This window comes from Ochotona princeps, chromosome 19, assembly GCF_030435755.1.
Source record: "Ochotona princeps isolate mOchPri1 chromosome 19, mOchPri1.hap1, whole genome shotgun sequence".
Taxonomy (NCBI): Eukaryota; Metazoa; Chordata; class Mammalia; order Lagomorpha; family Ochotonidae; genus Ochotona; species Ochotona princeps.
In genome coordinates this window covers 36,448,590-36,461,842 of record NC_080850.1, presented here as the reverse complement: position 1 = coordinate 36,461,842, position 13,253 = coordinate 36,448,590, and the positions used below count along the sequence as shown (strand labels likewise).

The 13,253-nt window shown below is 42.7% G+C and overlaps 1 protein-coding gene across 3 annotated transcripts in view; it reads right to left on the bottom strand.

The window, feature by feature from the left end:
• The window catches only part of AFF4 (ALF transcription elongation factor 4), a 68,496-nt gene that overhangs the window by 28,733 nt on the left and 26,510 nt on the right, over positions 1-13,253 (bottom strand). For 2 of the 3 annotated variants that reach the window (XM_004586403.3, XM_058677297.1), the window contains one exon: positions 11,440-11,526. The exons of the other annotated variant lie outside the window; for it this stretch is intronic. In XM_004586403.3, coding sequence (XP_004586460.2) covers positions 11,440-11,526 — 87 coding nt within the window. The remainder of the gene's footprint in view (positions 1-11,439; positions 11,527-13,253) is intronic. 3 annotated transcript variants of the gene reach the window in all.

The window sequence follows — 13,253 nt, the reverse complement described above, 5'->3', positions numbered from 1 at the left end:
AGATCACAACTGCAGGCAGACCATGCCAAGCAGAGCCATGACACTTGCTGGAATGCATGAGACCTGGGACTGGGAGTAGGCAAGGTAGGAGAACTTGGGGACTCCCTTCTAGGATGCAGCTCTCACTGGGGAGCACAAAGCTGCAGCTGGGGGTGGGCTAGGCCAAGTTGGCTGGGCTGTAGTACCAGCTGGTATGCATGAGAGCCAAGACAGGGTGTAGGCTATACCCAGCTGATCTAGGCTGCAACACCCACCAGCCAGAGCTGAGACTGTGGGGTAGGCTATGCCAGGCTGAGTTGAAGCCAAAATGGGTGTGGATGGGCTGGGCTAGGCCACAGCACACACTGGCAAGAGCTGGCATGGGCTTGACAGTCTAGGTCACAGTATCTACTGCCAGTAATGTTTGAACTGGGCTGAGCTGCAGCACCACTGGCACAAAAAGAGTTGGGGCTGGGAGCAGGCCTGGTAGGGGAACTTGGGATACTCCCCTGCTGGGCTGCAGCTCCTTCTGGTGAGCCTGAGAGCCAGGGCTGGGGACAGGCCAGGAAAGGGTAGACTGCAGCACCAGTTGGCATATGCGAGCCAGGTCTGGAGGTGTGCTGGGCTGGGCCATTCCAGGTTGGATCACACAACACCTGCCAGTTCACATGAGGATTGGAAGTAGTCCAGGCTGGCTTAGGTCGCTGCACTTGCTGGCAAGAGTTGTGACTGTGGGTGGGCCAGGCTTAAACAGAATGTAGCACCAGCTGGCAAATGCTGGAGATGGGCCATCTCAGACTGGGCCAAGCACCCACTGGCAAGCACAAGACTCAGGACTGGGAACGGGCCTGGTATGGAAACTGTGGCCACTTGCAGCTCTCACTGGTGATCATGAGAGTCAGTGTAGGGGATGGGCCAGGCTGGTCAAAATAGCAGCATTCGTTGGGTTATGTGGGAGCTGGGTCTGGAGTGGAAAGGCTAAGTAAAGCTGCAGCACCCAAGGATGGCACTAGAGCCAGGGTGACAAGGCTAGGCTAGGCTACAGCACATGCTGGGCTAACAGGGGTTGCCCCAACTAAGCTGTACCACCTGCTGGTGTGCATGGAGAGCTGGCCTGGAGCAGGCTGGGTTGGGCTAGGCTGAGCATCCATCAGTTCAAGAAAAAGATGGAGCTGGGGCCAAAACTGATCAAGCAGCTGCAACCACTGGGTGTGTGCATTGGATGGTATAGGTGACAAACCAAACCTGCTGCACTGACTGGCGTGCACAAGAGTCAAGTCTAATGTCACTCCAGCAAGGTTTCTTGGGGCACTCCACAACTGGATGGCTGGACTCAAAGCCCAGCCACAGGGAAAAACACAATACATATGATACAACCTTAGAGTGCACATATTCAGAACGGGCCTCAGTTGTTGATGCCTCTGCAATGGTCAGCAAGCCCAGATGCCCATAGGGGACATGACCATCAACTCATCTAGGCTAGCAAGAGATGTCAAGTGCCTTACCCGAGGATGGAAAACAGAACACTCTCCTGGCCAAGCTTTACATGGTCCTGAGTCTATGGATGCACTAAGGTGGACCTGGTTAGCCAATAAATCTTGGAAAGATTCTCTCAACCCTGGTGCAAGGAAGCTGACGAGTCAAAACTATCAAAACAACTCAAGTAACACTCTCAGAACATTCTTCCCCACATCAGAGTCTCTCAGGTGTCATCAAAGGACCGTCCCTAATCCCCAGGTTCTGAAGCAGTTGTACAGCAAGGATTGGCCCTCTCTCCTAACCCCTGCAACTATGAACACAGGAGAAAAAAATTATAACATGTGTCCTTCCTTCCCACACTCCTCCACACCTGATCCTCCCCAACCTAATCAGAAACCCAAATTGGCATCCATCTCAACTATGTAAACAATAATAAACACAAAATAAAAATATAGAGTCAGGTGCAATAGCCTAGTGGCTAAAGTTCTCACTTTCCATGTGCCAGGATCCCATATCGGCACTGGTTCGTACTCAGCTGTTCCACTTCCCTTCCAGCTCCCTGCTTTGTGACTTGGGAAAGCAGTCAAGGACAGCCTAAAGGCTTGGGACACTGTACCTGTGTGGGAGACCTGGAAGAAGCTCCTAGCTCCTGCCTTCAAACTGGCTCAATTCTGGCCATTGTGGCCACTCAGGGAATGAATCAGTGGATGGAAGACCTTTCTCTCTGTCTCTCCTTCTTTCAGTAAGTCCAACTTGCCAAAAAAATTAAATAAATCTTTAAAAAAAAAAGTAAACACTAAAAGAATACTTAGGCAAAAATTAGCTATACAATCTATGCACTTTTAAAATATACTACCTTTATGAACTAAAAAAGATTCCAGAAGGGAATGTTCATGTTCATGTCATGTTATGTCATGTTATTCCCTTTCTCTGCTCCCAACAGTTCATACGTAAGTGCCAACCTGAGGGAAGGACTGTCACACTTTTGGGTAAGCACTCAGGAAACACCAACAGAATGGAAGCTAAAATGTTAACCTAAGCACAAAAACACGGCTTTACGAACTTAACATTCATGACCAGAACAGCTGTGTCATATGAAAACGTGTACCTTCCTAGATAGTCTGTGTTGCAAGATGTTACACAAACATCCCCTAAATGACTAAAAAATAATCTTGTTCTGTGACAGAATTATCTGCGAAAGAGAGCAATCTAAACAGTAAGAAAGTTAAAACAATTTTGTTAAAAAAAAAAAAACTGTAAACATACATTTATTCTCAAAGTGATTTTTACGAGGAGTACCAAGAAGACCCAATAGGAAAAGAACAGTCTTTTCAAAATTGTAATAAATAACCAAATGCAAAAGAATGAAGTTGCTGCTTTATGTCACACACCATGGAAAAGTTAACTCAAAATCAATCAAAGAAGTTAAGGTGAAAGCTAAAGTTATTAAACTTGTAAGAAAACACAGTGCCATATCTTAATGATCAAGGACTAGGCAAAGACTTTTTATATAGATATGGTATCAAAAGTATGAAACATGAAAGTAAGATTAACTGAACTTTCTGAAAAGTAAGAATTTTTGTGTTTCACACAATACCATCAGGGAAAAAAAAGGAACTCATAAAATAGGAAAAAATATTTGCAATCTGATAAAGGATTTGCATCTACAACATATAAAGAATGCTTATAATTCAAGGATAACAAGACACCCTAACTAAAAAATGGGGAAAGAATCTGAACAGATATTTCTGCAAGAAATATATATAAAGGGGAGTAAGTGTCTGAAAAAATGCCAACAGGGAAACGAAGTCAAGCCCATGAAGATACCCAGCATTTCATTCTAAGATTGCTAGAATCAAAAAGACAGTAACAAATGTGGACAAACATGAGGAGGAACTGTCATCTTGGTGGAGATGTGAAACGGTGGGGCTGCCTTGGAAACATCAGGATTTCCTCAGCTGACTAAACAGAAAGTTACCAAGGGATCCAGAAATACTACTTTTAGAAATACAACCAAGTGAAATGAACACACACCCACATAAATTCCTCCGCACGAACACTGAAAGCACCATTCTTTACAATCTACAAAACAAGAAATGACTGAAACGCCAATTATCACACGAAATGTGATATCCATCCAACCTATGGAATGTAATTTGGCCACAAAAAGGAATCATGTAGTGATTCCTTGGATAAGCCTCAAAAATATAATGCTAAATCAAAGAACCTAGCCACAAAAAAGCTATTTATAGGATTCACCTATATGTAATGCCTAGAATTGGAAAGTTGGCAGAGTCAGAGCAGCGTAGGGGTTCCTAGGGGCTGCGAGGAGGTAAGGGGTTACAGGGAGAGCAGTCTAACAGCCAAAACGGAAAGTTTCTTTCTGTAGTGGTGACTGCACAGATCTACAGAATCATAAGTACTCGAATGTGCACTTTTATTACTATTTTCTAAAGATTTACTTTATCTGAAAGTTAGTTACAGAGACAGAGAGACAGATTTTCATTTGTTAGTCTGCTCCACCTCTCCTCCAAAATGACCTCAATGGCTGAGGCTGGGCCAGAATGAAGACAGGAGCGAGGAGTTCACCCAGGTCTCTCACGTGGACGGCAAGGCCCGGGCACTTGAGAAGGGAGCTGGACGGGAAGTGCAGCAGCTAGGATTCACAGGTACTTTGAGAAAGGAATATCAGTGTTGTAAGTGGAAGCTTAATTTACTGCATCATAATCTGACATCCTGTAAGGTATGCTTTTTAAAAAATTAGTTTTATTTAGAAGGCAAATTTACAGAGAAAAAAGGACAGAGAGAGCTGGCTCACTCCCCCAAACAGCCACAGTGACTGGAACTGGGCTGATCGAGGTCCCAAGGTTCTTTTGCATCTTCCAACTGGGTGCAGGGTCCCAAGGCTTTGGTCCGTCTTTTGCTGCTCTCTCAGAAATATTAGCAAAGAGCTAGACATGAGGTGAGGCAGCTGGTACTTCAACTGGTCCCTATGAGAGATGCTGGTGCTACAGGGTGGAGGATTAGCTTGCTGCACCACTGTGCTGCTGGCTCTGAAGCTCCACTTTAAATAGTTAAAGTCATAGCACAGGTGTTGTGGGGCAGTAAGTAAAGCTGCCGCTCAAGCTGCCAGCATCCCATATGGGTGCAGGTTCACATCCCAGCTGCTCCATTTCCAAACCAGCTCCGTGTTAATGTTCTGGAAAAGCAAAAAAAGATGTTCCAAGTACTTGGGCCCTTGTCACTCTGCTAGGAAACCCGGAATAAGCTCTTGGCTCCTGGCTTTGGATCAACTCAGCTCTAGCTGTTGTGGCCATTTGGGGAGTGAACCAGTGGATGAAAGATCTTTCTGTCCCTCCTTTTCTCTGCCTTTCCTTCTCTCTGTAAATCTGTCTTTCCAATCAAAAGGAATAAATCTTAAAAATATAAGTAAATAGGGCCTGGTGTGGTAGCCTAATGGCTAAAGTCCTCACCTTGCAGATACCAGGATTTCATATGGGCGCCAGTTCTAATCCCAAAGGCCTTACTTCCCATCCGGCTCCCTGCTTGAGGCCTAGGAAGGTGGTTGAGGATGGCCCAAAGCCTGTGCAGCTCCCAAGGACCCTGCACCTGTGTGGGAGACCTGGCAGAAGCTACTGGCTCCTGGCTTTGGATCAGCTCAGTTCCAGCCACTGCGGAAACCTGGGGAGGAACTAGCAGATAGGGAAGATCTTCCTCTCTGTCTCTCCTCCTCCTCTCTGTATATCTTACTTTCCAATAAAAATTTTTAAAAAAATTTAATTTATTTATAAATAAATAAATAGGTGACATCACATGGCAAGTAAATTGTATCTCAATACCACTGCTTAAAAAATTGTAAATACAAAAATGGCCAAAAGGTCACTCCTACTGTTTCAGGAATTGTACAGTGGGTTAAACAACCACTTGCAATGCCAGTATCAAATACTAGCGTGTTGGCTCAAATCCCAGATCCCCTGCTTCTGATCCACCTTCCGTTAATGGACCTGGGAAAGCAGTGGACGATGGTTCAAGTACTGTGGTCCCTGCCGCCCACCTGGAAGACCTGGATGAAGCTGCATGCTCCTGCTTTCTGGTTTCCCACATGAGCGGCAGGGCCCAGGTACTGGGACTGATTTCCTCTGCTTTCTCAGGCGCATTAGCAGGGGTTCAATCACAAGAGGAGCAGCAAGACCTCAAACGGGCGCTAGCATGGAATGGCAGCCACACAGGCTGCTGGTTAACTTGCCGAGTCACAGTGCAGCCCCCTTCCAAACCTTTTAACTGCTTGCTGTCCTATACTCACTGCTTAAATGGCCTAAAAGTTATTGGCCCTGGGACGAACACTGTGATAAGGCAGGTCAAGCCACTGCTTGTAACACTGGCATCACATCTTGGAGTGCCGGTTCTTGTCCTGGTTTTTCCACTTCTGATCTGGGATTCTAATAATGTGCTTGGGACAGCAAAAGCCATCTTGGGCCATCCCAAGTACTTGGGTCACCTAGTTAGGAGATCAGAATGTTTGCTGGTTCTGGCTCCTGGCTTCAGCCTAGCACAATCTTGGCTGTTGAAATCATTTGGAGAATAAATGAGTAGCTATTCTCTCTCCCTCCCTTCCTCCTCCTCCCTTTCTTTACCATTCAAACATGTCTCCTTTTTAAAGAAAAAAACCCAAGCCCTCAAATAATCTGAAAACTTTCTCTCATCTCTGACAAGAGTCAGATAGCCACCAGATACTATAGGATTTTAGCTCTAAATAACCAACTACAACGTCACTCCTCCACCATCTACAGTACAGATGCTAGTCCCTCACTTTTTCGCATCTACAATGTGTCTTCAGGACTTTGGACTTGCTCCTACTCAGCCAGTCTCTGAATTGCCTTTCAAAAACCCTAGTATCGCTCTGCATCACCACAGCTATCCAATTTTTTTTCCACAGGAACTCAAAAGGTTCTTTGATTCTCCTATGGATGAAACCCAAACCCTGCAGCATCACATTCACTCCTTGGAACACAGACTGATAGGCAAAGACAAGGGGCTTGCCATCTGTTTGAGTAAGGTAAATGATGACTATCTTTGCAAGTACTCAAGCAAATAAAGGTAAAATGGCAACTGTGATCAGCACAATGAAGGGCAAGTAGCACACACAGTCTCACCTAAGAGCTCCCAACTGGGTGCATGTGAGAGGGAGAGCCAGAGAAGCGGAGAGGACAACGAGCAAAGGTGCTCATCCCGAGGGAGCACTGTTCACTCTGAGATTTGACCCATGCACAGGTGAATACTCAGGAGAGAAAGAACATATGCAAAGGCCAAAAAGGGAGTAGCACAGATTCTCAGAGGAACTTACAGGCAGCACCAAGGAGGAAAAAGCAGAAGGAGAGGAACGGCGAGACACGGAGATGGACAATCTAACATGTTATATCAGATCAAAGACGTGGGTGGCACAGTTTATTAAGCGGAAGAATTACACAACCACGTAGACAGACTAGAAAGATCATCCTAGCTGTCATACTGACAACAGCTTTGAGGAATTCAGAATGGAAGTCAATGCATCTGCTAAGAGACTAATCAAGTGGTACAGGTAGACTAGAGCAGACGCAAACTGGCTTCCAAGTTCTGACCACACATTCCATTCCCAAGACATGTCTGTTCTACCTCCAAAAGAAGCACACTGCCTGCATTCCTATGTAACTAACAAACATGTTACGGGTAAGATTGTAAAGGCATAAGCTCAAAATGAAGTAATATATTACAGACATTTTGAAAGTCCATTTACTACTGGAAACAGAACTGTTTTTACACAAGAAAATACAGTGTTTGGAAGGCCTGACAGCAGATGGGCTTACTCCGACATCTGGTTTCCTTGGACGCCAGACACTCTCACACAGATGGTGTTTATAACTACTTGCCAAAAAACACTAACATATAACTTTTTTCTCTCATGTACTGTACTTCCACAACCAAATATTTGACACACTGACATATAGCACATTTCTACTTTTTGCACTTCCTTATAGTACCCAGCAAAATGCTATGAAAACCATTAATAACAGAGGCAGAGGTAGAGAGAAAAGAAAAAAAGGAGCAGCCTGGATGAGCAATATACCATGGGATACAGGGAAGAAACAGATTAAAACAACTTTCAAGTTTGTTGTGTAGAGGGTTAAGCTGCTGTCTGAGACAATCGCATCCACAGGGGTATCAGTTCATAACTCAACTGCTCTACTTCCGACCCAATTCCCTGATAATACAACTGCAAAAGCAGTAAAAGATGGGGTCAAGCGCTTGTGTTCCTGCATCCACGTGGGAGACAACCTAAAAAAATGATTATTAAGTATAAAAATAATATGGAATATAAAAAAAGCAAAATGATACATTTAAACCCAGTACTATTCAGTCCAAAGCCACACCTGCAGTTGATAAGCTGCGTTCAGGGCTCAGATCGGCCTTTGCACATAGTGAGCTGTCCTACCCTGATGTGTACACAAACGGTAAACTAATCTAACAGTGCAATCTTTTCAGGGGTAGTGTCACCACCAGGCAGCAGGTTCGAGTCCTGGACACTCTACTCTTGATCCAGTTCCCTGATAATGCACCTGGGAAAGCAGTGGAAGATGGCCTAAATACTTGGGCCCCTGCTTCCCCTGTAGGAAACCCAGGTCAGACCACTCGCTCCTGGCTTAGCTCCAATCTAGCCTGCGCCATTGCAGCTATCTGGGGAATGAACAAGCAGACCTCTCTTTCTCCCTCTATCTTTCTCTCTGCCTCCCTCCCTCACCATATCTTAAATTTTTTTAAATTTGGGAGTCCTAAAAACAAAACAAAACAAAACCCTTGAAAACAAAAAAATAAGGCTTTTTCGTTACACTAAGTAGCTGAATCCTAGCTAATCACAGGCTGTCTCCTCATCAGATCATGTCCCTATAAGGCAAATGCAATCGCCACCAATCAGGCTGCTTCTGCATATCACTTGGTTTTCAATGAGAATACTACAGCTTGTACAAGAGCACAAAGGTGGGGCAGGGCGGAGATGGGTAGGGCACTGTGAGTCACCTTTAGAATGATATTCGGATTTAGAACTTTGTTCTTGCTCAGGCAGAACTCAAATTTAAGTCATCACATCTTTTTTTAAAAAAAATAGTAATGATTACGCTGAAGAGGCACAGTTATGGGAACTATTAGCCTTGCAGTTAAGACCTTCATGCCCCAGAATGGAGTGCCTGGATTTGACTCTAGACTGGATTTGCCCCCAGCACGGATGCTGGGGGCAGTGACTCAAGGGATTGGCCTTCTGCCCTGAAGGGGAGATTGTGTTCAACTTGTGGCCCCATCGCAGCCAGGGACAGCTGTTCTGAACACCTGAGCACTGAAAAAGTAGACTGGGGAGCTCTCTCTTTCTGTCTCTCTCTGCTTTTCAAATACGTACATTAAAATGTTTAAAACAACAACAGACATTTAAAAAGCAGCTAAAATTTAAGACAATTACATATCAAAGACTAGTAGACTAGAAAAGAAAGGCTCAATTATGTGCTATCTGTAGGAAACCTACTTCAACAGATGGATTAAAAAGTAAAAGGGGTCCAGTCTGTTAAGCCCCTGACTGCAAAGCTGCACCAGGTATGAGTATCAGTTCACCTCCTGGCTGCTCACTTTCAAAGTTTATTGGAAAGAAGTTCTAGGTTCCTGGCTTTTGCTTGGCTTAGCCCCAAACAAACAAATAAATAAACAAACCTTTAAAAAAGAAAAGGAAAAAAAAATGGGCATTTATGCCTGCCATTAAGACATCCACATTCCATTACCAGAAGGGCTTGATATGCGGCTTCCCCTCCTAATGCTGGAAGGCAGACGATGTTGGGCTCAGTCCTGGCTCCCTGCCACCCAAATGGGAGACGTGCATTCAGGTGCAGAAACCCAGCTGTGATAGGGCCCAGCCTGGGCTGTTACAGGCATTTGGGGAGAGAACCACTGGATAAGAGATTTGGCTGCGCCTTTCAAATGATTAATTAATTAAGAAAAACAGGGGTCAGAGCTGTGGCATAGCACACTAAGCTTCTACCTGCTGTGACTGCTTCCTATTTGGGTCCCACTTGCTTGAGGCCTGGGAAAGCATCAGAGGATAGCACACATGCTTAAGCTCCTGCATGGATGTGGGAGCTGGAAGAATCTTCTGGCTTTAAACTGGCCCAGCTCCAGCTGTTGCAGCCATTTGGGGAGTGAATCAAGCAGAATCTTGATGTTATGTCAAATACCTACCCCAAATATTTTATTCTTAACAGCTTAAATATTGAAAAGTAAATGGAAAAACAAACTTTGGTACTGTCATTCAACAGAATACTAATTGGGAATAGAAACAAAAAACTATCAAATAATTCAAGAACATGAAGACTTCTTAAACATACGCTAAATTAATGAAGGCAAGTGTTACGCCATGGATCCATCAGTGGTCATGCAGGGCCACGGAGAGGGATGACAACAGTGGTCACACGGTGCACACCACTCTCAAGACTCACACTGCACCTCAAATACAAGTGCATCTCAAGGACACAGTAAAGATGGCTTTAAGAACCAGCAGAGTGAGACGGCATGGGCAGGGCTGTCCTCACACCACAGGCAGAAGTAAAATGACCGAAAGACAGACATCACAAATAAAACGGTAGTTTACGGACCTTGGCTCACACGAATAAGCTAAAGGAAGAGGATATATTTTATTTATCAGAATTAAAATGTCACAAAACTTAAAAAAAGACATGAAGCTAACCAAGAGATATATTTCCAACATTACTAGAACTGAGAAAACTAACTAAATAAATTATACAAAACAAAAAGCCCCAGTAAAGTTACAAGTCAAACGGCAGGAGCAATAGTCACACTGATATAAGAAGTACTCATGAGGCTGACAAAGGTGACCTCCACCAGTGATCTAGGAAATGGAATGCCATTTGCCTTCAGAAGATTGACACTCAATACTATCAACTGGCCGTGTTCATGTAAGAAACAGGGGTAATGCAAATGGAAATACTAACTGGGAAGTGTATTGTGATGGCACTCCAGAGGGAATTTGAGAGTAAGCATGATAAACACTCCGAGTACTTGGCAATTCCACCAGCTTTTTATTCTGCAGAAATTCATATGCACACAAGAAAGGCAGGCGCAAAGATACTCACTAAAGAAATCTTTATAGAAATGGAAACTTAATGTACCACAGAGAAATGGTTAAACAAAGTCAGATGGATTTACCCTATGGGTGCAGTCACAGACGTGAAAACATCTCAGTATATAATAATACGGCAAGATCTTCAACAAATCCACTGCTAGCTAATTAAAGATACACAACAATGTATCTGTGTACAAACAATAAATGGAAAAGTTTTATGGGTAATGATTATACAAATATATAAAAATGCATTAAAAAGGCCTGCAGAGGTACATATGAACGGAGCTTTCATGAAAAGGGGGCAGGGGCAGCATGGCAAGGGCTTATTTACTATAGGAGATCCAGGCCAAACTTCCTAGAGGAGGATATATTTCTGTATTATATTTTAAGAACCAACTAATGCTAGGAAAAATAATGTATTGATTTTAGGTGAGCTTGGAAGCATTTCCTGAAGAAGCCCTTCCCACAGGACGCAGGTCTGGGTGCCATGTCCTATGAGAAGGGTTTCCTCAATCTATGGTTTGAGAATCATCTATCACCTCTGGCCTCAAATACATCATAATAGCTTGCAATAAACACCAATGCCTTTACGTCTCTCCCCATATCGCCTTCCAAGATTTCTTAAGTACCTCTCAATCCAAGATGCTCACAATTTCATCATCCTGTTTATTTTCTTCATAGCAGTATCACTATCTCAACTTACCTAGTTATTCACTTACTTATTGCCTGTCTCCCACTAGAATGGAAATGGCAAGACAATTTTTAATTCATACGATTCGTCAAGCCATTTAGAATTTTCTTACAGTATCAAAGATATTTTATTTACTTACCTTGGTTGGAAAAGGAAATTTGGAAGGTTCTGTTTTGCATGGAGTATGAATAGCCGTTAGAGGGGGAGGCCATGAATGCGTCATCTCCTGAAATGTAATTATTACAGTTTGTTTTCAACCAGGTTAAGGATAAAAATATACAGCTAAAAACCAGATTTTTATTTATAAATGCTGGTTTTATGATGGCTCCTCCAAAATTATACATAATTAGTCAAGTATTTATCAAGCACAATTGTGTGCAAGGCACTATGGGATTGGTAAAAGGAATATAAATAATAAACATTCCCTGGTTTCAAAGAATTCACAGTTAGGATGAGGAAATCTGTTAATAGTTAAGAGAAATCAGCTTGTCATGAGATATAAGGCACACACTAAGTGCTATCGGGGGAGCCTGTGGTGAGAGTGGGAGGAGAGGATAATGATAAGGAAAGCAGCTAACATTTATTATGTACCTTTAATGGGCCAGACACTAGGCTAAGTATCTACATGTCTGTTACTCATTTAGTACTCACAATGCCATTATGAGGTAGACATGATTATTAGCCTAACTCTACTTAGGATGAAACTAAAGTATACAGGTAAAGTCACTTATTCAAAGTCACACGGTAAGCAGTGGACACACAATTTCATCCTAGGAAAGTCTGACTGCAGCAGACTCCTCACGTGAGAAAATGAAAAAATTTTAAAAGCAAGTAAGAAGAAAAACAGATAAAGAGGGCCATCAGCCTTCTTTTTAAGTAATCCTATACCAATTGTCATTGAGTGGGAGCTGAGCAAATTCACAGTGTGTATGTTAGAGAAGAGGGGAGATGTAGATATTAAACTTAGAATAATTTACAAAAATAAATTAAACTTTATTTTAGGCATTTAGTTCCAAGTAATGCCAGCAGGTGAATCAAAAGTGGTACAGAACTTAGGAATATATTCCAAAGCTATATCCACAGTTAAGATACACATTCAAAAGGCTCACACTTAAAAATTAGAAACAACCTATGTTCCCAAAGCACTGTGTTGATTAAATCAATTGCCAGGCAGCCATGAAATGGAACACCAAGCAGACAACAAAACAAGAAATTTAACTATTCACATGAAATTATGTCCACAGTATATTGTTAAGTGACAAACACAAACCAGTCTATGCCCTAGCAAATGTTTATACATGAAAACAAAATCTCTGGAAAGACGGTTATCACTAGCTACCTCTGGGAAAAAGAACAGAAGGAAGACAGACAAGGTCACTTAATTTAGTCTCTACTATCTGAAACTCTTAGGGAGTAACCTGCACATAATTGTCCTTTATCTCTTATATTTATTTTTTAATAGCATCTCACTTTTTGAAATAGGACATTGCTATTTCCTATCTCCTGCTACAGAAGGTGAAACTACCGTCATTATCCAGTGTTAGACACACAGCAGGTGCTCAATTAAGCATCTTAAAATTAATATTACACTTAATTTTAGAAAATATTTTAAGTTTATCAAGAAATTCCTGCAAACAATATGACTAGATATGAAGAAAACACAAAAAGGAAATGAAGTACCCCAGCCATGGCTTACAGGGAAGGAGAAGGAAGCAGAATCCCATGTCTCAGGGTTTGGGATCGGCATTTTGTATCTCCAATGCTAAAATATTCTCAATGGAAAAAAAAACTTATCGAACTCCTGAATGTATCATGACATGATTCAAGGACATGTGCCAAGCTCTCTCTATATAAAATACAGAGTAAATGACCAGTACTATCAAAAAAATAATTTAAGAAATGTTGCAGCTAAAGTTTCACGTGCTGTTGAAGGTTCAGGGAAATAAATATCTG